At 40.4% G+C, this 25,825-nt stretch overlaps 1 protein-coding gene across 2 annotated transcripts in view; it reads right to left on the bottom strand.

Moving 5' to 3' along the window:
* Positions 1 to 25,825, bottom strand: part of RALGAPA2 (Ral GTPase activating protein catalytic subunit alpha 2) — a 685,399-nt gene that overhangs the window by 38,441 nt on the left and 621,133 nt on the right. For both annotated transcript variants that reach the window (XM_082251348.1, XM_082251349.1), the window contains one exon: positions 20,111 to 20,232. In XM_082251348.1, the coding sequence (XP_082107474.1) occupies positions 20,111 to 20,232 (122 nt within the window). The remainder of the gene's footprint in view (positions 1 to 20,110; positions 20,233 to 25,825) is intronic.

The following is a 25,825-nucleotide window of genomic DNA, read 5'->3' on the forward strand; positions in this document are numbered from 1 at the left end:
ATCAGTGCTGGCAGAGATGACTCAGTGAACATTTTCCAACCAGGAGGTTGTACAGAAATCAATCATTAGATCAAATTCTGTAAAAACCACCTTGCCCATACCTGGATGAAGATTCGTCTGGTCCCTGCTGAACTAGCCAAATTGCGATCCATGTATGGCCGGCTATACAACGCACTGTGACAATGCTGTGGAAAAAATTGCAGTATGTTGGTTGTAAACCTCAGATATGAAATATGTACAGAGCATATCCCTCTATTTTGTGTATCTGTCTCAATTAAGAGTACATTACTAAGTTTCATTTCCGTCAGCTACTTCATTCCTCTGCTATCACTTCTTACACGTTTTCCTGGCACCAAGAGAAAAAAGGTGACGGGAAGGGATCTCCAGCTGATTGACAGCCTCATCTCTGTTCCTGTCTGCTGGGGGTGTGTCCCTTCCATCCAAAAAGTTTTCAGAGCTCCCCTCACTGAACTTTTCAGAGGGTAACTCATCTCCCCGCTCCCTTTTTTTCTGACAGCTCGGGCAAGCTTTATGTAATCTGGACTTGACCCTGGACTGAGCAGATGTAGAGAAGAGAAGCATGCAGATAAACAGGTACAACTAATGTAGGAGGACATACAGTGGGGATCGAAAGTTTGGGCACCCCAAGTAAAAATTTGTATTAATGTGCATAAAGAAGCCAAGGAAAGATGGAAAAATCTCCAAAAGGCATCAAATTACAGATTAGACGTTCTTATAATATGTCAACAAGAGTTAGATTTTATTTTCATCATTGACACTTTCAAAATTACAGAAAACAAAAAAAAATGGTGTCTGCAAAAGTTTGGGCACCCTGCAGAATTTATAACATGCACTGCCCCCTTTGCAAGGCTGAGACCTAACAGTGTCATGGATTGTTCTCAATCATCGTCTGGAAAGACCAGGTGATGTCAATCTCAAAGGTTTTAAATGCCCAGACTCATCTGACCTTGCCCCAACAATCAGCCCCATGGGATCTTCTAAGCAGTTGTCTAGAAAACTGAAACTGAAAATAGTTGACGCTCACAAAGCTGGAGAAGGCTATAAGAAGATAGCAAAGCGTTTTCAGATGTCAATATCCTCTGTTCGGAATGTAATTAAAAAATGGCAGTCATCAGGAGTGGAAGTTAAAGCAAGATCTGGAAGACCAAGAAAAATATCAGACAGAACAGTTTGCAGGATTGTGAGAAAAACAATTCAAAACCCACATTTGACTGCACGATCCCTCCAGAAAGATCTGGCAGACACTGGAGTTGTGGTACACTATTCCACTATAAAGAGATACTTTTACAAATATGGTCTTCATGGAAGAGTCATCAGAAGAAAACCTCTTCTACGTCCTCACCACAAAAATCAGCGTTTGAACTTTGCAAATGAACATATAGACAAGCCTGATGCATTTTAGAAACAAGTTATGTGGACCGATGAGGTTAAAATTGAACTTTTTGGCCGGAATGAGCAAAGGTACGTTTGGAGAAGGAGCACAGAATTTAATGAAAAGAACCTCTGTCCAACTGTTAAGCATGGGGGTGGATCAATTATGCTTTGAGGTTATATTGCAGCCAGTGGCACAGGGAACATCTCACGAGTAGAAGGAAAAATAGATTCAATAAAATTTCAGCAAATTTTGGATGGTAACTTGATGCCATCTGTGAAAAAGCTGAAGTTAAATAGAGGATTGCTTCTACAAATGGATAATGATCCTAAACACACCTCGAAATCCACAGGGGATTACATCAAGAGGTGTAAACTGAAGGTTTTGCCATGGCCTTCACAATCTCCTGACCTCAACATAATTGAAAATCTATTGATAGACCTTAAAAGAGCAGTGCGTGACAGACAGCCCAGAAGTCTCAAAGAACTGGAAGACTTTTGTAAGGAAGAATGGGCAAAGATACCTCAAACAAGACTGAAAGATTGAAAGACTCTTGGCTGGCTACAAAAAGCGTTTACAAGCTGTGATACTTGCCAATGGGGGCAGTACAAGATATTAACTCTGCAGGGTGCCCAAACTTTTGCATATGCCATTTTTTTGTTTTCTGTTATTTTGAAAGTGTAAATGATGGAAATAAAATCTAACTTTTGTTGACATATTATAAGAATGTTTAATCTGTAATTTGATGCCTTTTGGAGATTTTTCCATCTTTCCTTGGCTTCTTTATGCACATTAATACAAATTTGTACCTGGGGTGCCCAAACTTTCGATCCCCACTGTATTTAATCTCTGTGTATGACCTGAGGACAGTCACCTCACTTGGTATATATAACATTTTACAACAACTATAAGTTTGAATGCCTCTCCAATCCAAATACATTTTAGTACACCACAACAGATGGTTGTATTGTGCTGCAGGAAAAAATTCTGCAGGTCAGTTAAAACCTGCACTGAGGTGTTTAAAGTGTTTGTAACCTTAAAAGTAACATTTATTAAATCTGGCTATTTAAGGCTTTAAAATAGTGTTTATTGATATACAGTCTCTCACAAAAGTGAGTTCACCCCTCACATTTTTGTAAATATTCTATTAAATATTTTCATGTGACAACACTGAAGAAATTACACATTACTACAATGTAAAGTAGTGAGTGTACAGCTTGTATAACAGTGCAAATTTGCTGTCCCATCAAAATAACTCAACACACAGCCATTAATGTCTAAACCACTGGCAATAAAAGGGAGCACACTCCTAGGTGACAATGTCCAAATTGGGCCCAAAGTGTCAATATTTTGTGCGGCCACCATTATTTTCCAGTCTTAACCCTCTTGGGCATGGAGTTCACCAGAGCTTCACAGGTTGCCACTGGAGGCCTCTTCCACTCATCCATGATGACATCACAAAGCTGGTTTGAGGATGGCCCACAGATGCTAAATAGGGTTTAGGTCTGGAGACATGCTTGGCCAGTCCATCACCTTTACCCTCAGCTTCTTTAGCAAGGCACTGGTCATCTTGGAGGTGTGTTTGGGGTCGTTATGTTGGAATACTGCCCTGCAGCCCAGTCTCTGAAGGGAGGGGATCATGCTCTGCTTCAGTATGTCACAGTACATGTTGGCATTCATGATTCCCTCAATGAACTGTAGCTCCCCAGTGCCGGAAGCACTCATGCAGCCCCAGACCATGACACTCCCACCACAATGCTTGACTGTAGGCAAGACACACTTGTCTTTGTACTCCCCGCCTGTTTGACGCCACACACGCTTGACACCATCTGAACCAAATTCGTTTATCTTAGTCTCATCAGACCACAGGACATGGTTCCAGCAATCCATGTCCTTAGTTTGCTTGTCTTCAGCAAACTGTTTGCAGGCTTTCTTGTGCATCATCTTTAGAAGAGGCTTCCTTCTGGGACAACAGCCATGCAAACCAATTTGATGCAGTGTGCGGCGTATGGTCTAAGCACTGACAGGTTGACCCCCCACCCCTTCAACCTCTGCAGCAATGCTGGCAGCACTCATATTTCTATTTCCCAAAGACAACCTCTGGATATAACGCTGAGCATGTGCACTCGACTAATTTGGTTGACTATGGTGAGGCCTGTTCTGAGTGGAACCTGTCCTGTTAAACTACTGTATGGTCTTGTCCACCATGCTGCAGCTCAGTTTCAGGGTCTTGGCAATCTTCTTATAGCCTAGGCCATCTTTAAGTAGAGCAACAATTCGTTTTTTTTTTTTTCTTTTAGATCCTCAGATTTCTTTGCCATGAGGTGTCATGTGGAACTTCCAGTGACCAGTATGAGAGAGAGAGTGAGAGCAATAACACCAAGGTTAACACACCTGCTCCCCATTCACACCTGACACCTTGTAACACTAATGAGTCACATGATACCGGGGGGGGGGGGGGGGGGAAATGGCTAATCAGGCCCAATTTGGAAATTTTTACTTATGGGTGTACTTACTTTTGTTGCCAGCCGTTTAGACATTAATGGCTATGTGTTGAGTTATTTTGATGGGACAGCAAATTTACACTGTTATGCAATCTGTTCACTCACTACTTTACATTGTAGTAAAGTGTAATTTCTGCAGTGTTGTCACATGAAAAGATATAATAAAATGTTTACAAAAATGCGAGGGGTGTACTCATTTTTGTGAGATACTGTATCTATGTAATTTCTTATTGTACTCTTTCAGTAATACCTAGCTGATCTTGCCATTTCCCCACTTCCTGGTTGCAAACTAACCATGCCAAGCATGAAAAGCCTATCCATGTTAGCGTGGTCAGTTTGTGTCCCTTTTCAACGCTTTTAGAGTTACAGGCTCGCTGTGCAAGTGCACAGTGTATCTGTATATTACTTGGTCAGATTGTAGCCACGCCCCCTCCCATCCCTTCTCTATAGACAACGGCTTCCACATCAGCGGAGCTCCAGCCTTGCTGTCAAGGTGAAATGATGTCAATGCCCCTGAGTTGGTCATGCTGACCCGCAGGTCCTACTAAACTAGTACATGGATTGCAGGAAAAAACTTACCAGGAAAGGTTAAAGGACCTTAACATGTGTAGCTTGGAAGAAAGAAGAGACAGAGGGGATATGATAGAAACTTTTAAATACATAAAGGGAATCAACTCGGTAAAGGAGGAGAGCATATTTAAAAGAAGAAAAACTACCACAAGAGGACACAGTTTTAAATTAGAGGGGCAAAGGTTTAAAAGTAATATGAGGAAGAATTACTTTACTGAGAGAGTAGTGGATGCATGGAATAACCTTCCTGCAGAAGTGGTAGCTGCAAATACAGTGAAGGAGTTTAAGCATGCATGGGATAGGCATAAGGCTATCCTTCATATAAGATAGGGCCAGGGACTATTCATAGGATTCAGATATATTGGGCAGACTAGATGGGCCAAATGGTTCTTATCTGCCGACACATTCTATGATGTGCTGAAGGAAAAATGTGATCTTGTGCCCTACACTAGGTAGTGAAAGAGGTAAATAAGCGCTGTAAGTTTACATTAATATTTATGCATTAAAGATAAATAGAAAGTGTCCTGTCTAGGTCTGTAGAATTCAGATGCAATATTCTTGTAATATCCTTTTTGTTTTTCCTTTAAAAAACACAAACTTAAGAGTAATTTATCAGAGAAGACTACAAAAATGTAGGTTTCTGTTTTTGTAAAACTTGACTTCAGCAGCCAATGATGTTCCAACTATCTATAGAGTGGACTCATGGCAAAACGTTCAATGCCTAACAATGACAAGAAAAAGTCGTGCCATCTGTTGTATACAGAGAGGAGGGAAACAACCAACATGTAAACCCATTGTAATAATGGTGTTATACAAGAAAAGACAAAGTGTATTAAATCACTTCAGTTGTTTCCAGATTTGTGTCTGGAGTAACAGGTAAGGAGTGAAACGGTTTACATCCATTTGTATAAAGTGCATCATTATGCTTCATTTTACAAATCATTAGCATGCAGAATGACCTCATAGTGAACAGATGTACATGGATTCAGCACTGATTAGATCAGTCCTCTCAGCAGTCAAGAGTCCCCATGTAATTAACCCTTTGGAAGTTCTTTCCAGTGACCTTCATATCATTATGAATAACGTCTAAGCACATTTTGCAGCTGTAGAGGCAGTAAATATCTTACAGTGCAAAATATTTACAGATCCTAGGTAGATTGTTGTGTTAGGTTTCTTTGTAATCTCCTATGTAAGGGCACTTCATACCTATGCATTGTCATGACATTTTAAAATGTTCATATTTCCAGTTGATACCACAATGCAGGCAACGCATGGCACTTTAGAATGGCACAACACAAAAATACAGTAGGTGCCTATTAATCTATGGTTATATCATCAATATGCCATGTGTTGTGGTGCACTGAATTAAAACAAAAGGTGCATGTCTGTTTTTGGTCTCTCTCTGAGTTGGCAGCCCATTCCTAATGAAGGGGCTGCCCTAACACAATGCATATTGGTGTGCGTGTGATAACACAATGCTACTTATAGTCAGGTATGAAATTCCTAAGATTCTATATAATTTCCAAACTGCATAATTTAATCCTCTTTCCAAATCAAACTCTTAACAACAGTAGTTGTTTTGCAGAGAGCCCTAAAAAGCGAAGTCAAACTGCTAAGATATTAAAATGTTTCTGAACTCAATTTTATTTTTTACCTTTGCCCCCTTCCTGACCAGGCCCTATTTTGAGATTCGGCACTGCGTTATTTTAACGGACAATTGCGCAGTCGTGTGACACTGTACCCAAATAACATTGATGTCCTTTTTTTCCCACAAATAGAGCTTTCTTTTGGTGGTATTTGATCACCGTGCGATTTTTGTTTTTTTGCGCTATAAACAAAAAAAGAGCGACAATTTTGAAAATAAAAACAGTATTTTTCACATTTTGCTATATGACATTCTCAAAAATAAAAAATCTAATTTTTTTAACATTTTAGGCCGATTTGTTTTCTGCTACATATTTTGGTAAAAAAAAAAAAAAAATTGCAATAAGCGTATTTTGATGGGTTTGCGCAAAAGTTATCGTGTCTACTAACTACGGGAAAGATTTATGTCATTTTTAGTTTTTTTTTTTTTTACTAGTAATGGCGGCGATCTGTGATTTTTTGCGGGACTGTCACATTGCGGCGGACAGATCGGACCCCTAACTGACATTTTTGACACTTTTGGGGGGACCAGTGTCATTACTACAGTAATTAGTGCTAAAAATATGCACGGTTACTGTAATAATGACATTGGAAGGAAAGGGGTTAACATTATGGGTGATCAAGGGGTTAAATGTGAGCCTAGGGGAGTGATTCTAACTGTGGGGGGGCGTGGCTTCTGAAATGACCATAGAGACATGTGATCCTATATAGAAGGATCACACGGGCTCTATGATTATTCTCAGTGGGAAACGATCGTGGGTGTCAGGCGGCAATCGGAGCCGCCTGCCCGCTGCATCAATTTCCCCGCTGACAGGGAAACATGTACAGTGCGCGCTCGCCCCCTAGCCTCCCAAGAGCAAGCACCGTACATGTACGATGATTTGCCTGGGAGCGACTGCCTGCCGCAGTACATCTACGGTGGGCGGTTGTAAACTGGTTAATGCATTTTCTGCATTAGGGTAAAAAACACCCCACTGCCTATTCTGGCCACTCCCCATCCCTAAACACTTACCTGAGTCCTCTCACTTATCCAGCACTGTTGCGGCATGTCGATGTTGCGGCATGCGACTCCTCTCACTTCCATAGGCTCCCGCTTCTGCTGTCAGTTCTGTAAGGAGGGAGTGGAAGTGTGACTTAGCAGCACTGTGTGAGGCAATGGACGCACATAGCAGGGCTTGGGAGGCCCGCACATGAGTGCCACCATAGCATAAGGCTTGTTAAAGGGGCACCCGGAATAAGGAGCAGACAGCACTGGCGCCGAACCGCCAAAGAGCAGGTAAGGGACCGCTCTGGGCAATATCATTGTACAGAGCAGGTAAGTATAACATCTTTAATATCTTATATGATAATAATAATGCCTTTGCACACAGGTGGCTACTACCAAAATGTGTACTGCTGGTGGGACATGACAGAAAACTCTGCTGTATGAAATTCCTACTATGGTCTAGAGTAGACTCTTTCTAAAGGTAAATATTTGAGCATGTGTAAAGAATAATGTTAGCACACCAAGAAATATTTACAACGGTTTTTAGCTGCATAACTATTCTAAAATAATGTATGCAGTTAAAATAACTCCTACCGCTAAATTAAATGAACTTTAAGACTAATACTCCAACTTTAAAACTCCTTATGCATTATAAGTGGAATTGTGACTTTTTTTTTTTTTTATAAGAAACGTATTCATATTTTCTTCAGATCTCTGGGCTCCAAACAAAACAGTATACATTATAATCCTCTGTTGATTACTGTAAATGGGATTTTCATAAAAAAAAGGACATTTTAATTTTTTTGAGACTCCTCTATAACAAAGTCAGGTCTGCCTCTCATATGGCTTAAGTTTTTCTCATAATAGAGAACAGCAGTAACAGATTTTACATGCAGCCACCTCCTGGTGAAATATGGTTTTGCAGTAAATTATAAAATTCAGTAACAGTCTATAAGAACTGTATTTCACAGGCTGGAGTCCCGTCATTAAACAAGTGGAAACAAATTTGCATTCAACAGCTTTAACTAGGTAGCCAAATAAAAACAGTTTTTTCACTCACTATTGCATGACATAGGCTACTAAAAAGGCACCCAGTGCTTATATACTGCCCACTAAGTAGAACAAATTTGTAGGAGGACCCAATGAGAATTTATTTATGGAGTAAAAGCCGTCAACTCGGAGTGCTATGAAGAAGGCTGCATAGCCTAAACGCATTAGTGTCTACTGTATAGTGTTTTTACACATGTAGCCAATAAAGGATTTACAATGCAAGAGCACCCTGAGTTGCTGACTTTTACACAATAAGGACTTGCTATTTTAAAAGTTGAACGCCCCAGCCAGAGTACCGGGTCTCCAGCTCCTGGACTTCAGACACAGTGGTAGAGCTTGGGTAAACTCATTATCCACGACCCAAGGAGAATATATTTATAAAATCCGCTTTAAGAGGGGAATAATCAATTCCTGTGAGTAATTGCCATTCCTTTCCTGGGAGGACGTGCAAATATTGTTTGGTACGCGTTTCACAGTCCTTGGCTGCCACAGCAGTAATTCCCCTACTGGAAAATAGACCATTAGAAATGACCCACACCTACAAGCCTCATTTACTGATCAGTAAACATGGTTATGTATTACTGATTCCTTATAGGGTTTAAATTCAGCCAATCAACTTTTTCCAAGGTAATAAACGCAACTCAGCCCAAATGTACAAAATGGTGGCATATACAGATCCTGTTTTGTGTCATCTATAAACTGCCAAAGAATAGCCAAAAAAAAAAAGCAAAAAAAAAAACATTTTATGACAGCCAACATACACGCTTTCCAACAACCAACAACTGCTGTCCTGGATTGCCAAGTAACAAAATCACTATTAAGGCAAAAGATTTTGCCAAAGTAACTAAACTTTTAATGTGAACACCTTCTTTTAATAATCCTGAGCAAAGTCTGAAAGCATTTGAGATCACAATACCAACAAATTATCCTACTTTTACCATTCTTTTTGAGCAATTGAATTTTTGGCAAACAGTTAAAAACGGTTTGCATCTGTCCCACTTCTATGAAATAAAGAGCGAAAAGAAAGAGAAAGCAAGTAAAAGAGAGAGAGAGGGAGAGAGAATGAGTGCTAATGAAAAGTCTTTATTTTGGCTCTTCTGCCAATGTTGCTTAGTATTCCAGTTCAACAAAGATAAATAGAGGCCATCTCTATGTTTCTTGATGCCTCTCCAGGAAGCAGGGCATGATTATGTAAATAGCATCAGCTCCCTTTACTTCTGCCAGCTTGCTTATCTCCAAAGCCTTCTGCCTGCTGCTACTGGCGACCAATACAAGTGTATGCACACAGCTCTTATCTCTGAACAAAGCTCGAGAAAGGCACAAGGATAGAGGCCAGCAGTGTTGGACAGTGACGCATGACTGATTTTCTGTGCGATTTATTTAACCGAATTTAATTTCTTTTCTTCACTAGTGCAGTTTTCATCAGATATATTTATGAACTGTGCCAAATGGGAGATTAGAAAAGAAGGATGTCTAGAAGTGCAGTTATTAATTAAACCGAAGGAGAAATAGATTTTTTTTTTTTTACTACATATGACAAATATGTATCTGTGCTGATGAATTTAATTTAAAATAAACAGACGGTTCCCTGTCCATCTGTAGAACTATGGCAAGCATTCCATCAATGTGTTATGGACAGAGAGATGCAGCACATGATTATGCTGTATAAATGACAACGATGAATGCCATTCAACAATGAGCGTCTCCTGCCCTTATATGACCTGGGCACAGAAGCCACTTACAGTTATAGAATAGCCCTTTTAGCTGCAGATACATAATGCTTTTAGGGAAAACAACGCATTTAGTAACATTACATAAAAGCTAAACTGCTCACAAAAAATAGTATTAAAAATGATGCGGAAATCTTACTCATTGTCCGAACTGAAAATCAACAATTGTACGGACATGGTTGCGTTGCAGAAGCTAAAATAGATATACTTGACTATTCGGAGTACAGACTGAATGAAAAGCTATTGCCAGGCCATAATGACTGGATTTGACAGCAATAGTTTAAGGCTGGCCATATAGCACACACTCTTCTTGAACAATTTTTCTTTAGATTTAACAAAACCATTCAATATGAGGTCAAACCTAAAGACTTTCCATGAATGCAACCAGGCAGACTCTTGCACTACAGTGCCTTAAAAAAGTATTCATACTCCTTGAAATTTTCTGCACTTTGTCATGTTACAACCAAAAACTTAAATTTATTTTATTGGGATTTTATGTGATAGACCAACACAAAGTGGCACATAATTGTGAAGTGGAAGGAAAATGATAAATAGTTTTCAACATTTTTTTTACAAATGAATATCTGAAAAGTGTGGTGTGTATTTGTATTCAGCTCCTCTGAGTCAATACTTTGTAGAACCACCTTTATCTGCAATTACAGCTGCAAGTCTTTTTGGGTATGTCACTACCAGATTTGCACATCTAGAGAGTGAAAGTTTTGCCCATTCTTCTTTGCAAATTAGCTCAAGCTCTGTCAGATTGGATAGAGAGCATCTGTGAACAGCAATTTCAAGTCTTGCCACAGATTTTCAATTGGATTTGGGTCTGGACTTTGACTGGGCCATTCTAACACATGAATATGCTTTGATCTAAACCATTCCATTGTAGCTCTGGCTGTATGTTTAGGGGCGTTGTCCCTAAAGTGAACCTCCGCCCCAGTCTCAAGTCTTTTGCAGACTTTAACAGGTTTTCTTCTAAGATTGCCCTGTATTGGCTACATCCATCTTCCCATCACATCTGACCAGCTTCCCTGTCCCTGCTGAAGAAAAGCATCCCCACAACATAATGCTGCCACCACCATGTTTCATGGTGGGGATGGTGTGTTCAGGGTGATGTGCAGTGTTCGCACTTTGCTTTTAGGCCAGAAAGTTCCATTTTGGTCTCATCTGTGTCACCCACATGGCTTCTTGCAAACTGAACTTCTTATGGTTTCCTTTCAACAATGGCTTTCTTCTTGCCACTCTTCCATAAAGGCCAGATTTGTGGAGTGCACGACTAATTGTTGTCCTGCAGACAGATTCTCCTACCTGAGCTGAGGCTCTCTGCATTTGTAAAACAAATTGAAAACCATTTATCATTTTCCTTTCACCTCACAATTATGTGTCACTTTTTGTTGGTCTATCACATAAATTTCCAATAAAACACATTTACGTTTTTGGTTGTAATATGATAAAATGTGGAAAATTTCAAGGGGTACGAATACTTTTTTAAGGCACTGTACAGGGGCATAAAATGAAATCAGTGTGCAAAATCAAAAGTGGGCCACAGACAGGGCTAAAAGTAACAATGTGGCACGTGAATAGTGGGCATGGTTTAACTTACGCTAAATATTCTGCATGGCTTAAAGGAGGTGTGGTTAAATAGAGTCTGAGATGACTTACAGTGCATAATGTGTTAATGTTAAATAGGGTATGTACAGTGTGAAGTGTAAGAGGGTGGGTAGTATGGGCAGGCAAGGAGCGTGGAGTGTATAGAGGTGGGTAGAATGTGCAGGGAGAGGAGTGTGGAGTATATGGCAGTGATTAGTATATGCAGAAGAGTGTGAAGCATATGGTGATGGGTAGCATGTGCAGGAGAGGAGTGCGGAGTATATGGTGGTGGGTAGTAAGTGCAGGATGGTGTCAGTAGGGCAGTGGATGGTGTCAATAGAGCAATAGACAGCGTAAATCCTTTTTTTAATGTTTATTATTTTTTACAAATTTATTTTTGTATTTTTTTTTTACAGTGAACAGTGTCAGTAGGGGAGTTTTTTTTATTTTTTTCTCATAATGCTTTCCTTTTATTTTTATTTATTTATTTTTAGGGCGCATTTGACGGTGTCATTGGTTTTATTTTATTTTTAATTACTTTTTACAATATTTTTTTTTTTTTTTATTACAATTCTTTTTTTTTATCAGCCCTGTTTTTGGTGAGATATCAGGAATCTAAACAGATCCCTAACATCTCCTTTTTGAGACAGAGAAAAGGACTGAGGACAGAGATTCCCCAGTTCTTTCTCTGTAGCCTCAGCTGCACTGAAGATAAATGAAAAGGAGACAGAGGTTCCTCTGGCTCTGCAGAGGGGGCAGTTACAACCAACAATCTACCTGTGTGGCTTTCAATGAAGCAGCTGGAGGGAGTGGAGAGCTGTTTCACTGAAAGGCACACAGGAAGATCAGTGCTTGTAACTGGCCCCACTACTGCACCGATCACCCCGACCATCAAATGTCACCATCCATCTTTCATCAAGCAGTTTATTTTCCTTGCATGTTCCCCTTGGAACTAAAGCAACTGCACTTGCGGGTGCACTTGCAGTGCACAGACTATTTACCTTTAGTAAATCAACCCCACTTTCTGGATGGGTGCATGTGCTCCTCTAAAACTTGGAAATATCCATTGATGGTACCTTTCCAGATGTGCAAACTGCCTATTACATATGTACATTACATATGCACTAATGCACAACCATCAGAGATACAGGCTCTTAAACAAGCTCTAAAAGGCTCCTCTTTAGTTCAGCACCCATGGTTGCCGAAAAGAATATCAAATTCCAATTAGTCTTCTACTTTGCATTAGACCATTTTTAAATGAGCTTTGATCGAGAGCAACACTGGCATTTCTAGATCATGTTTAGATATGGCTTCTTTTTTGCATTATAGAGCTTTAACTTGAATTTTGGATGGTAGAGCGAACTGTGATGTCCATCACAGAATTATGCCTGTTCTTAATGCAGCGCTATCTGAGGGCCTGATGATCACAGGCATCTAATATTGTGTTTCGGCCTTGTTTCTTGCACACAGAGATTTCTCCAGATTCTCAGAGTCTTTTAATGATATTACATACTGTAGATCAGGGATCTCCAAACTACAGCCCTCCAGCTGTTGCGGAACTACACATCCCATGAGACACTGTAAAACTCTGACATTCACAGACTTGACTAGGCATGATGGGAATTTTAGTTCCTGAACAACAGGAGGGCCAAAGTTTGGAGAACCCTGCCGTAGATGATGATATATTTAAAGTCTTTGCAATTTAAAGTTGAGGAACATTATTCTGAAATTGTTCAACAATTCTAAGAGCAGCTTTTCACTTTCAGCTTTTTTGTGTGTTGAGTTATTTTGAGGAGACAGCAAATTTACACTGTTATAATATATATATATATATATATATTACTTAACACACAGTCATTAAAGCGGTAGTATCCCGCTTTTTGACACTTTTACCTACAGGTAAGCCTATAATAAGGCTTACCTGTAGGTACAAATAATATCTCCTAAACCGGCATGGTTTAGGAGATATTTACAGTGCATGCAGCCGCTCGCGCGAGCGGCGCATGCGCTCTGAAGGTCCGGGGGGACCTTCAATTAACTTGCCGGGAGCTTGCCGGAAAAATCAGCATGCGCGGGAGTGACGTCATCGGGGCTCCGGCCAATCATCGCGCCGGAGCCGTCTCTTCTGGCCAATCACCGCGCCGGAGCCGCCGAACCCGGAAGAGACGGCGAGGGATCATGGCAGCGCCCACAGCGATGTCCGGGGGTCCGTGTCGGGGCTTCGTTCTAAGGTAAGTTACACATAATGGGCTAGTATGCGATGCATACTAGCCCATTATGCCTTTGTCTTGCAGGTTTTTTTTTTTTTTTGTTTCTAGGGTTTCCAACCGCTTTAATGTCTAAACCGGTGGCAACAAAAGGGAGTACACCCCTTAGTGAAAATGTCCAAATTAGGCCCAAAGTGTCAATATTTTGTGTGGCCACCATTATTTTCCAGCACTGCCTTAACCCTCTTGGGCATGGAGTTCACGAGTTCACCAGAGCTTCACAGGTTGCCACTGGAGTCCTCTTCCACTCCTCTATGACAACATCACGAAGCTGGTGGATGTTAGAGAACTTGCGCTCCTCCACCTTCCATTTGAGGATGCCCCACAGATACTCAATAGGGTTTAGGTATGGAGACCTGCTTGGACAGTCCATCGCCTTTACCCTCAGCTTCATAAGCAATGCGGTGGCCATCTTGGAGGTGTGTTTGGGGTCGTTATGTTGGAATACTGCACTGCAGCCCAGTCTCCGAAGGAAGGGGATCATGCTCTGCTTCAGTATGTCACAGTACATGTTGGCATTCATGGTTCCCTCAATTAACTGTAGCTCCCCAGTGCCGGCAGCACTCATGCAGCCCCAAAGCATGACACTCCCCCATGCTTGACTATAGGCAAAATACACTTATCTTCATACTCGTCACCTGCTTGCCGTCACACACGCTTGACACCATCTGAACCAAATCAGTTTATCTTGGTCTCATCAGACCACAGGACATGGTTCCAGTAATCCTTGTCCTTAGTCTGCTTGTCTTCAGCAAACTGTTTGCGGGCTTTCTTGTGCATGGTCTTTAGAAGAGGCTTCCTTCTAGGACGACAGTCATGCAGACCAATTTGATGCAGCGTGCGGCATATGGTCTGAGCACTGACAGGCTGACCCCCTACCCCTTCAACCTCTGCAGCATTGCTGGCAGCACTCATACGTCTATTTCCCCAAAGACAACCTGTGGATATGATGCTGAGCACATGCACTCAACTTCTTTGGTTGACAATAGCGAGGCCTGTACTGAGTGGAACCTGTCCTGTTAAACCACTGTATGGTCTTGGCCACCATGCTGCAGCTCAGTTTCAGGGTCTTTGTAATCTTCTTCACTTAGGGGTGTAGTCTCTTTTGTTTTCAGCGGTTTAGACATTAATGGCTGTGTGTCGAGTTATTTTGAGGGGACAGCAAATTTACACTGTTATACAAGCTGTACACTCACTACTTTACATTGTAGCAAAGTGTAATTTCTTCAGTGTTTTCCCATGAAAAGATATAATAAAATATTTACAAAAATGTAAGGGGTGTACTCACTTTTGTGCGATACTATATATTTTTTCGATCGCTACAGGAATATGCTTTAAAGTTTTCACTAGGGCAGATTAATCCTAAAGTGCTTTCCAAAAATTTCTATGCTAAGGGGCATATTTATACAGTAGTAAATGTGACATTCACCAGACATTCGCTACACATGATTCTTTCTGGTGCATGGGTTTTAAATTACAGTGATTGATTCAACAGAAGTGAAGATTTGGTGAATGTCACATTCACTGCTTTCTTTCCCTTAATGTCAAGGCCTAATATGCTCTGTGCTGTACGCTATTAGAACAAAACAAACTTTGGTATGGTGCACATTCTTCAGCCTGACATTTCTCAGCAAAGCATTTTCAATACTGCAGGGAAGGCTGTGTCACACCTCCAAGAGAGAGGGAGAGAGAAGGAGATTTCATTGACCTTGATAGGTTTGAAGGTTAGCAATGAAAAACAAAAGGAATGAAACATAAATAACACTAATTTCCTGATTCCCTTTTGACATTCATTAGTTGCTTCAGGAGGACAAATGTGTCCATAAATTTTCAGGCAGTTATCTTGAAAAAACAGGTGTACATCTGATCCCCAAAGGGCATATTTTTTTTGGTATATAAATTGAACAGATGAGAAACAGAAACAATGGTTCAAAGTATCTGCTTTTGCATCAATTAAAGTTACTGCATAGCATCATTGGTTTATCATAGCTGTTCTACACCAGGTCACAGGCAGAACAGCTTTTTTTTCCCCAACTTAAACACAGGATTCTGGCCACCACATTTTTCTCCCTAATTATATAAAACGCTTCCTAATAAAGGACTAGAATGGACATTAGGCAAAACGTCAATGAAATGAAGAGCATGAATCTGCTGTCCAACAGGCTTTAGGTTATTCTAAAACAGACATCAAACTCACCATATATGACAAGTTTAGGCTGCCCAATTCAACTGCACGTAAACAGATTTGCCCATACTGTAGCATGCATTGCATCCAGGGGCAACTTAAAGGGCATCTGTATATTATGATGTATAAATAAAAACTGTCCATATATTTCCTGTCCCTTCCTTTGGTAGTATACAAAGGATCAGTCTTTAGATGCAGTAAAACCTAATACAGTGTGTCTGCGCTATGGTTACACAAAACCTAAAATGCTGCTGCTCAAAAATCTGGTGATTTTTAAAATAACAAAACAGTGATACACAGCGCAAAATAGGTATACTAAATAAAGTGCAAAGAATGTATAAAGTGCAAACTGTGCAAAAATTTTATCCACTTTGCTATTGCATCAACACCCTTAAATAGAATCTCTCTAAAGTGCCACAACAATGCAAACCAAATATAAAATATATAGTGCAAAATAGATTCAGAAATACATAATTGCATTTAAATAAAGCAATCATGAAATAAATGAAAACTTTCTAAGTATAAAAAGTCCCAAAAAAGTTCCAAAAAGGTTCTAAGCAAGTAGCCAGTAAAAGTGCAGTGTGCTTAGGTGCTCCTTATTATGCAGATCAGTGCCAATCCGTGCCAAAATAAAGTGCAATCTTGTGAGGATCAACTCCCTATGGATACTTCCACTTACCAGACTGCCAGGACCCCCTAGCAATACTGCATGTGGGTCAAACACGCTTAGTCCGGTGTGGAGTAAAATACTGCTTTTTCCCTGGAACTGACTTGCTTCCAAAGTTCGGTTTGCCGTAAAAAGCTGTTTGAGGTAGTGTCAGAAGACTTACTGCCATCCGATCCTTTGAATCTATTTTTCCTTCTTGCTCCTTTTCCAAAAGTCTCACATTCTCACCCTTGTTTCACCAGCTGGTCAGACATTAGATACAGTGCAGTACCCCTCTAAACTGTCTGGTTTACAGCAGTGTTCACTTTCTTTCATAAACATGAGCTAAATGAGAAAGCCTAAAAGAGAAGTATGGGAATCAGGGTTTTTACAGATTCATACTTACCTAGCTGGATCTGTCCACCACCGTCTCTAACACTGGGAGAGAGAAATCAAACACTGCTGGTCGCTCGGTTCTCAGAGCTCCTTAACCTTCCTAGTGGTATTCCCGAGTGTGGATCGGGGTTAAATTTTTAGTGCCAAAAGCGGTAACCCGAGCCACACTCGGGGTACCGCTGGGAAGATCGCTGGATCCTGGAAGAGAGGGTACTCACCTTGTCCCAGGGATTCAGCGATGTATCCCGGCGGTGTGCGGCGGGGGATCTTCCTCCCGATGCTCTGTGCCCCGGCTTCCGTCTCCTGCGACGTGACACTTGCAGGGTGGTGAAACCGGCGGCAAATTCAAATAGTAAAACACACAAACACACTGATACATTGCAAAATAAAATAAATTCACATTCGTTTGCCCCCCAGTGCCCTGTACTGCAGTTTCATTGTACTTTTTATGTATATATACATATATATATATATATATATATATATATACACACACACGTGTATATATATATACATATATATATACGTATATCTATATATATATATATATATATATATATATATACAGTCAGGTCCATAAATATTGAAACATTGACACAATTCTAATCTTTTTATCTCTATACACCACCACAATATATTTGAAATGAAACAAACAAGATGTGCTTTAACTGCAGGCTTTCAGCTTTAATTTGAGGGTATTTACATCCAAATCGGGTGAACGGTGTAGGAATTACAACAGTTTGTATATGTGCCTCCCACTTTTTAAGGGACCAAAAGTAATGGGACAGATTAACAATTATAAATCAAACTTTCACTTTTTAATACTTGGTTGCAAATCCTTTGCAGTCAATTACAGCCTGAAGTCTGGAACGCATAGACATCACCAGACGCTGGGTTTCATCCCTGGTGATGCTCTGCCAGGCCTCTACTGCATCTTCAGTTCCTGCTTGTTCTTGGGGCATTTTCCCTTCAGTTTTTTCTTCAGCAAGTGAAATGCATGCTCAATCGGATTCAGGTCAGGTGATTGACTTGGCCATTGCATAACATTCCACTTCTTTCCCTTAAAAAACTCTTTGGTTTGGTTGATTTTGCAGTATGCTTCAGGTCATTGTCCATCTGCACTGTGAAGCACCGTCCAATGAGTTCTGAAGCATTTGGCTGAATATGAGCAGATAATATTGCCCGAAAAACACTTTAGAATTCATCCTGCTGCTTTTGTCAGCAGTCACATCATCAATAAATACAAGAGAACCAGTTCTATTGGCAGCCATACATGCCCACGCCATGACGCTAACACTACCATGCTTCACTGATGAGGTGGTATGCTTTGGATCATGAGCAGTTCCTTTCCTTCTCCATACTCTTCTCTTCCCATCACTCTGGTAGAAGTTGATCTTGGTCTCATCTGTCCATAGGATGTTGTTCCAGAACTGTGAAGACTTTTTTAGATGTTGTTTGGCAAACTCTAATCTGGCCTTCCTGTTTTTGAGGCTCACCAATGGTTTACATCTTGTTGTGAACCTTCTGTATTCACTCTGGTGAAGTCTTCTCTTGATTGGTGACTTTGACACACATACACCTACCTCCTGGAGAGTGTTCTTGATCTGGCCAACTGTTGTGAAGGGTGTTTACTTCACCAGGGAAAGAATTATTTGGTCATCCACCACAGTTGTTTTCCGTGGTCTTCTTGGTCTTTTGGTGTTGCTGAGCTCACCAATGCGTTCTTTCCTTTTAAGGATGTTCCAAACAGTTAATTTGGCCACACCTAATGTTTTTGCTATCTCTCTGATGGGTTTGTTTTGTTTTTTCAGCCTAATGATGGCTTGCTTCACTGATAGTGACAGCTCTTTGGATCTCATATTGAGAGTTGACAGCAAAAGATTCCAAATGCAAATAGCACAATTGAAATAAACTCTGGACCCTTTATCTGCTCCTTGTAAATGAGATAATGAGGGAATAACACAAACCTGGCCATGGAAAAGCAGAGCGGCCAATTGTCCCATTACTTTTGGTCCCTTAAGAAATGGGAGGCACATATACAAACTGTTGTAATTCCTACACCTTTCACCTGATTTGGATGTAAATACCCTCAAATTAAAGCTGAAAGTCTGCAGTTAAAACACATCTTGTTTGTTTCATTTCAAATTCATTGTGGTGGTGTATAGAGCCAAAAAGATTAGAATTGTGTCGATGTCCCAATGTTTATGGACCTGACTGTATATATATGTGTATACACAAACACACACACACATATATATATATATATATATATATATATATATATACATACTTTAACTTATTTATAGTTATTTATTATAATTTATGATTTTGTGTTTTTTAAACACTTTATCATACCCGAGATGTTATAAAGAAGAACGCACAGTAAAAAAAAAATCATATGTAAATAGTTTGTGTGGGCTGCTCATTCTTAAGAATTACATGCAAAATAATGGTACCGCTTTCAGCACCTATAATCGGAAAGAATCATAGCGCCATGGAGATTAAGCAGAAAGCTGGTGACTGTCAGTCATCAGCTCACTGCTCTGCCCCCCCCCCTCACTCATTCACTCTCTGGAGTGCTGGGCTGTGGAGGGGGCAGAAGGGGGAGTGGCCAGCTCAGGCTCTCAGCGGTTTGTGGAGAGGCTGAGTCGGGTGTTGACCCAGGCACACCACTCCTCTCTTGACTACCTTGGATTCTAAAGGCCTAACGTTTCCACCATCCTGAGTGACCACAGAGGTTACTCAGAAAAGTTGAGTTGTGATCAGAAGGGCAAACAGAAGAGGATTTTATGGCTATCAAAAGGTATAGTAACTTTGTTCAATTTGCTTTAAGGCAGGATGCTTAGTATTTTGTTTTTTAAAGAATTTAAGATGCTCTAGAATCAGCCACCCTTTCATTCACATTACTAGCCAGGACTCTCTAATTGTGCTGCAAGCCACATCTTGGTATTTTAAGCAGTTTGGACTTCTCAGCAGCTCCTGTTTAGAATATCCAGCTTCAAAGAATTAAAAACATTAAAAACAATGCGTTTTTTTAAAAAACATTTTTAGTATAATTAAAACAGAAGTATCTGAAATATCTTTTTGAAGACATTTCTTAGCATGTATGAACATGATATATAAGAACTGTCCTAAAAGTGTTACACTCACCCAAGCCAACCATGGAATAACTAGGAGTTGGAGAAAACACTTGTGCAGCAAAGTCTTCAAAAGTCATCATTTCTCTGTGGTTCTGGATTATTGCTTCAAGGTACAGAGCCCTTTCTTCATAGCTGGAGCAACCATGTTAAGGAAATGTAAACCAATGAAACAATTAAAGGAGAAGTGTTCAAATTTTGGAAACTACTGTGAAAAATGAGCTTCTATTTATCCATTTCTAAAAGAAAACAGGTTAAGAAATTGTGCGGTACATTAGTACTTTTTTGTGATGATGGATAAACAGAAATAATATTATAAAAGAATATACATATTTATAATAGCTACAACCTAGCAGCACCCTCTTTATATTTCCCCTGCAGCAATAATTATATTACAAAATATTATTATAGAGCATTTTATTGTCCTTTTATCAGCAAGGAGGTATGACATTTTTAGAAACTTCAATTACTGTGTATCATAGCACAGCCTTTCAAATCTACACTTGTATATGTCAGCTGGTTCGAAAATATCAACAGATATGCATGTAATGAAAACTTTATATATATATAAAAAAAAGTGGCAGGGATTTATCTATTGCTTGGCCTTTACCTTAAATGAGATCTCTCACACCACAACTTGCAGTCCTGTCTGGAGAGTCAGCGCTAAACGGTGTCCAACTTTTTAAGTAATTCTCTGTACAATCATTGGGGGTTCAAAGACACTGTGGATCTTTCATATAAACATGTGCTATGGTATGACCTGAATGTTGAGGGGCTTTCATCACTGGCAGTAGCATAGTTTATTTTTTGGGCCTATCAAAGTGAAAATATGCCTAATTTCTTCCTTCATGAGCAGTAAACTAAACCACTGCAGTTTTGATGTTAACATAAACCACATTTTTCAGCAAGTTGGAAAGGGCCAGGAACACATTCAGATAAGTTTTTAATCAAAGTTATTTTTCTATTTTGGTTGGACTAGAGATGGATTAGAATTTCTATCAGGTTTTTTAATATTCGGTCTGCTGTTGAATGAAATTGGGCAAGTGGTACAGCCCTGAAGAAAGCTACCATGAGGCCTAGAACTCTCAGAGAATCTCTGTAAAATGTTGCTTTGGTCTCCATTCTCGAGTGTGTCTCGAGATGTTTCTTTTCTGAAAGAATAACCTTTGCTTGGGATGTGTCTTGGATCAGAACCAAGTATACCAAAAGAAGAGCAGAGAGCAGATTTCTTTTTTTTTTTTTTTAATTATCATTCAATAAAAAGCCTAGAGCATCTGCACTCTCCTGTAGATTTTTTCTGACAGCTGGTCAGGAAGGTCCATAAAGACACAAATGAGTGCACAGAGTACTGATCTCAACCCAATAGAACACCTTTGGGATGAATTAGAGCACAGACTGCGAGCCAGGCATTCTTTCCAACATCAGTGATTGACCTCACAAATGCGTTTCTGGAAGAATGGTCAAACTCTCCCATGGACACACTCCTAAAACCTTGTGGACAGCCTTCCAAGAAGAGTTAAAGCTGTTATAGCGGAAAAGGGTGGGCCAACTTAATATGGAAGCCTATGATCACAATCATCATTAATGCAAAGATGTACAGTTATAGGACTTAAAGCAGGGGTGGGGAACCTATGGTTCGGGGGCCGTATGCGGCCCCCAAAGTCATCTGGCTGGCCCCCCATGCAGCTGAGTCTGTGTCTCTCAGTTGATCTGTCAGAATGGAGCCGATGCTTCCTGTATAGTTCCTGCTCCGTTATGACAGTCTGAGTGAGTCACAGGTGGAGTGATATCAAATGCACTCCGCCCGTGACCAATACAGGAAACATCACCTCTTTCTCCAGCGTGGCGCTGCTACACTTCTCCTAGCCAGCATTTACTGCCAGCAGCACACACAGCAGTACCAGCCAGAGCCAGCAGTACCAGCCAGAACCAGCAGTACCAGCCAGAGCCAGCAGTACCAGCCAGAGTCAGCAGTACCAGTCAGAGTCAGCAGTACCTACATCACAGTACCAGCCAGCAGTACCTACATCGCAGTACCAGCCAGCAGTACCCACAGCAATACCAGCCTGAGCCAGCAGTACCAGCCAGCAGTACCCACAGCACAGTACCAGCCATCAGTACCAGCCTGAGCCAGCAGTACCTACAGCACAGTACCAGCCATAAGTACCTACAGCACAGTACCAGCCTGAGTCAGCGGTACCCACAGCAGTACCAGCCAGCAGTACCTACAGCACAGTACCAGCCCGAGTCAGCAGTACCCACAGCAGTATCAGCCTGAGCCAGCTGTACCCACCAGCAGTACCAGCCAGCTATACCTTTTCAAAACTTACCACCACAAAAAAATCGTCTGCGCTCCAGACTGACCGATGCAAACCTGGAAAACGTTGCGAGTAGCAACATCATCAATACCAGCTAACATCACAAACCTCACCAAAGAGAAGCAGTTGCAGCCATCACATTAGGGGTGAGTTCATTAAATGTTTGACCAAATATAACAGGCTAATTTTTAAAGGTGATAATTTTGTACGGCCCCTGAATGGTTTTATAAATACCCAAATGGCGCATGGCAGAAAAAAGGTTCCCCACCCCTGGCTTAAAGGATAAGTTCACCTTTTGCAACATGTTACATCTATGATTAGGGTGGAATATGTAACATGTTCCAGCGGCTGCAGCCTCTACGACTACCCCCTCCCCATGACAGCGAGCGGAGGATTGTCTCCCTACGCACACTGTCACTATTTTAAAAATGCGGGGCTGTGCGAGGCTCCAACCACACGGCCTTGTCATTCATTCACAGTATCCTGTAAATGCACAAACTACAACTGCCGTCAACCCTTGCAGCTGACAACTTTTAGTTATGAATGGACTGCGAGGTTGCAGATGAGCGGCCTTGTAGTTCATTTACAAGCCCTGCAGTGTGTAATCAGCCTGAATGCAGGTATGGGGTGAAAACTGCAGGGCTTGTCTGCAGGAGTCTGGCAATGCACCCCTGATCAGGGGTGCAATGCTTTCTAGACTACTTAGGGAAAAAAATTTACAAATCTACATCGCAAACATTATAAGTGTATTTTAATCTTTTGCGCTTCTAAATAAATACTAAATTACTACACGATGGAAGTTTTTGTGCTTTGTTCCCTTTCATAAGGTATATTGCTTTTGGTCAGAGTGGATTGCACCAAGGGGTCCCTTTATATGAGGGTTTTCCTCGAAAACCTTTATACGAGATCCAAGCTTGCATCTGGTGAGTAGGTATTTTACCTATTGGTGGTGGACAAGAGCACAAAGATCATGGTTTATCGTGTGGAAGATCCAGAGGAGATTCCTGCAAACTTAAACTGCAAGATTTGAGGCACTTTGGAGATTTCCATACACTTATAAATGGTTTACAATTAATTTGTTTGTTTATTGTTATGGCACTTTATGTAGCATTTGATGCTAATCTTTATGCACCTTATTAAGGCATATTGTAGATATGTAATGGTTATACACTGCGTGGTTTGTCAGGAAAATACAACATTTTTTCTTATATTGTACTTATTCAGGCTTTGTAGCCTTACAATCAGCAGCTTCACATTATTTATTTTATTTAATTTGATGTACTGTTTTTATCCATTTTTTCTGAAGTGCTAATAAGACCCTGTTTGTCGCCTGTGGATTTGCAGTCACAAAAACTCAGTCTACAGTGCTGCTGTGGTCATTACTGGCTGTACTTCTCAAGACTTCAATTTAATGAATAGGCTTGCAAACTTCCTTGAAGAGCAGACACACGCCTGTAGCAGATTCTAAAGGGAACAGATCGTAACATTCACAATTCATTACAAGCATGCTTATTCTGCACAGTGCTTGCTGTTGCCAGGGCTCCAATGCCACAGCAAGCCTCTGGTCCTGTTACCAGCAGGATACAAGGCCCGAGTGGCCGTCTGTCGGGCAAGCACTCTGACACTAAGCTGGCACGTGCTGTAGCAGCAGGAGGAGGCTACTGCGTGACAAATTACTGAAAGAGCTGAGCTAAACTTATGTCAGAAAGCCACCTGAGCCTGAGGACCTCTGCGGGCCCTGCCATCTCCCTACAATTCATCGGTCACTCATTTATTTGCAGTCTGTTTGAAGGTCCATCCTGCCATTTCATGCACTGCTTGTTAATACCCTGATGTATAATCAGAAGAGCTGCAAGGAAATCTACTAATAAAACGTTCTTCTATATATAGTTTTTTTTTCCTGGATAGCTTCTGCTACATGTGTTAACAGACATTTACAACATGTAGCGTCTAGCACTGATATATCTAAATCAGTAGTACAAGCCGCTTACTGCAAAATAAGAGAAGTGTCCATGGTGCTGAAAATGACTGCACAGAGCCCTGGTACATGCTTCTGCCCTAATACAAATGCAATCAATAAGAGACCTCTAACCACCCTCAGGATAAGATATATTATAGTTCTGCAGAACAAGCAGCAGGCAAAAGTGCAATGAGCAAATCATTTTGCCACAAGATACACAATTGACCACCTTTTAAATGTAACCACAAAAGTATCTGAATCCAAGAAGTTAATTTACAGTTATGAAGAAGCATGAATTAACAAGGGCTTGAAACATATGCGTCACATTTGAATTCAATTTTAGGTGGCAAGCTGTAAAACATAAGAAAAAAGTGACATTTAGTTAAAAAAAAATCTGACAAGAGCTGACAGCAGTGTGTCTACTTCATTCATCAGAATCCATACAAACCTGAACAAAGGTGATAGTAGGAATCAGCTAAATATCAAGCTACGTTTTGCACATAAAATATAGCATTTGCCCAGAAAAATATGTCACAAAATGAAGTATATACTTTATAAAATCAAAACATTTATTAGTTTAGGGTGATTTCTCTAAACTGTCCTGAAGACTAAAATTGAAGTGAGGGAAAATGTTTCCAAAGAAAGAGGAATCCCCCCCTCCTAAACAGATAACAATGGAATAGGTTTTTCCACTGGGAGATTTTCCCTTTAATTCCTGTTCTGCTGATAACTGTAAAACTTTTGATCTCCTATCAATTTCTGTCATCGTAACAATGATTGCCAGGACAAATTGAGAAGGTAAATCTCTGCAGCAGGGATAGGGTTTAGCAGTAAAAACACGACAAGAGTTTTAAAACTTTCCCACAAACAAAACAAACAAAAAAATACGGCATTATATTAGATAAATAACTATATAACCCAATTATAAATTCAGATCATTAACACATTTTATTTAGGGGAAGAAAATGCTATTGGTGTTCCTAGAACACTAACCTCTAGGATAATCTGAACATTTTGATTGCTTGTTCCTGTATGTGACCAGTAAATCTCATCCTCAGCATGTCAAAACTGTTAAAAGTCTAATTATGGAAATATAAAATGAAAGCTACCATGATGCAACAGATGCTGTTCCTAGATTGTGCACATGCGTTTCTGGAAAAATGATCAAACATTCCCATAGGCACACTCCCAAAACTTTTGGGACAGCCTTCCCAGAAAAGCTGAAGCTGTTATAGCTGCAAAGGGTAGGCCAACTCAATATTCAACCCTCCGGACTAAGACTGGGTTCATGTGTGTATAAAGGCAGGGGTCCCAATACTTTTGGTAATATGGAGAATATATAAATATATATAGTGGGGATCGAAAGTTTGGGCACCCCAGGTAAAAATTTGTATTAATGTGCATAAAGAAGCCAAAGAATGATTGAAAAAATCTCCAAAAGGCATCAAAT

The sequence above is a fragment of the Pelophylax lessonae genome (genome assembly GCF_965119305.1).
Source record: "Pelophylax lessonae genome assembly, chromosome: 3".
Taxonomy (NCBI): domain Eukaryota; kingdom Metazoa; phylum Chordata; class Amphibia; order Anura; family Ranidae; genus Pelophylax; species Pelophylax lessonae.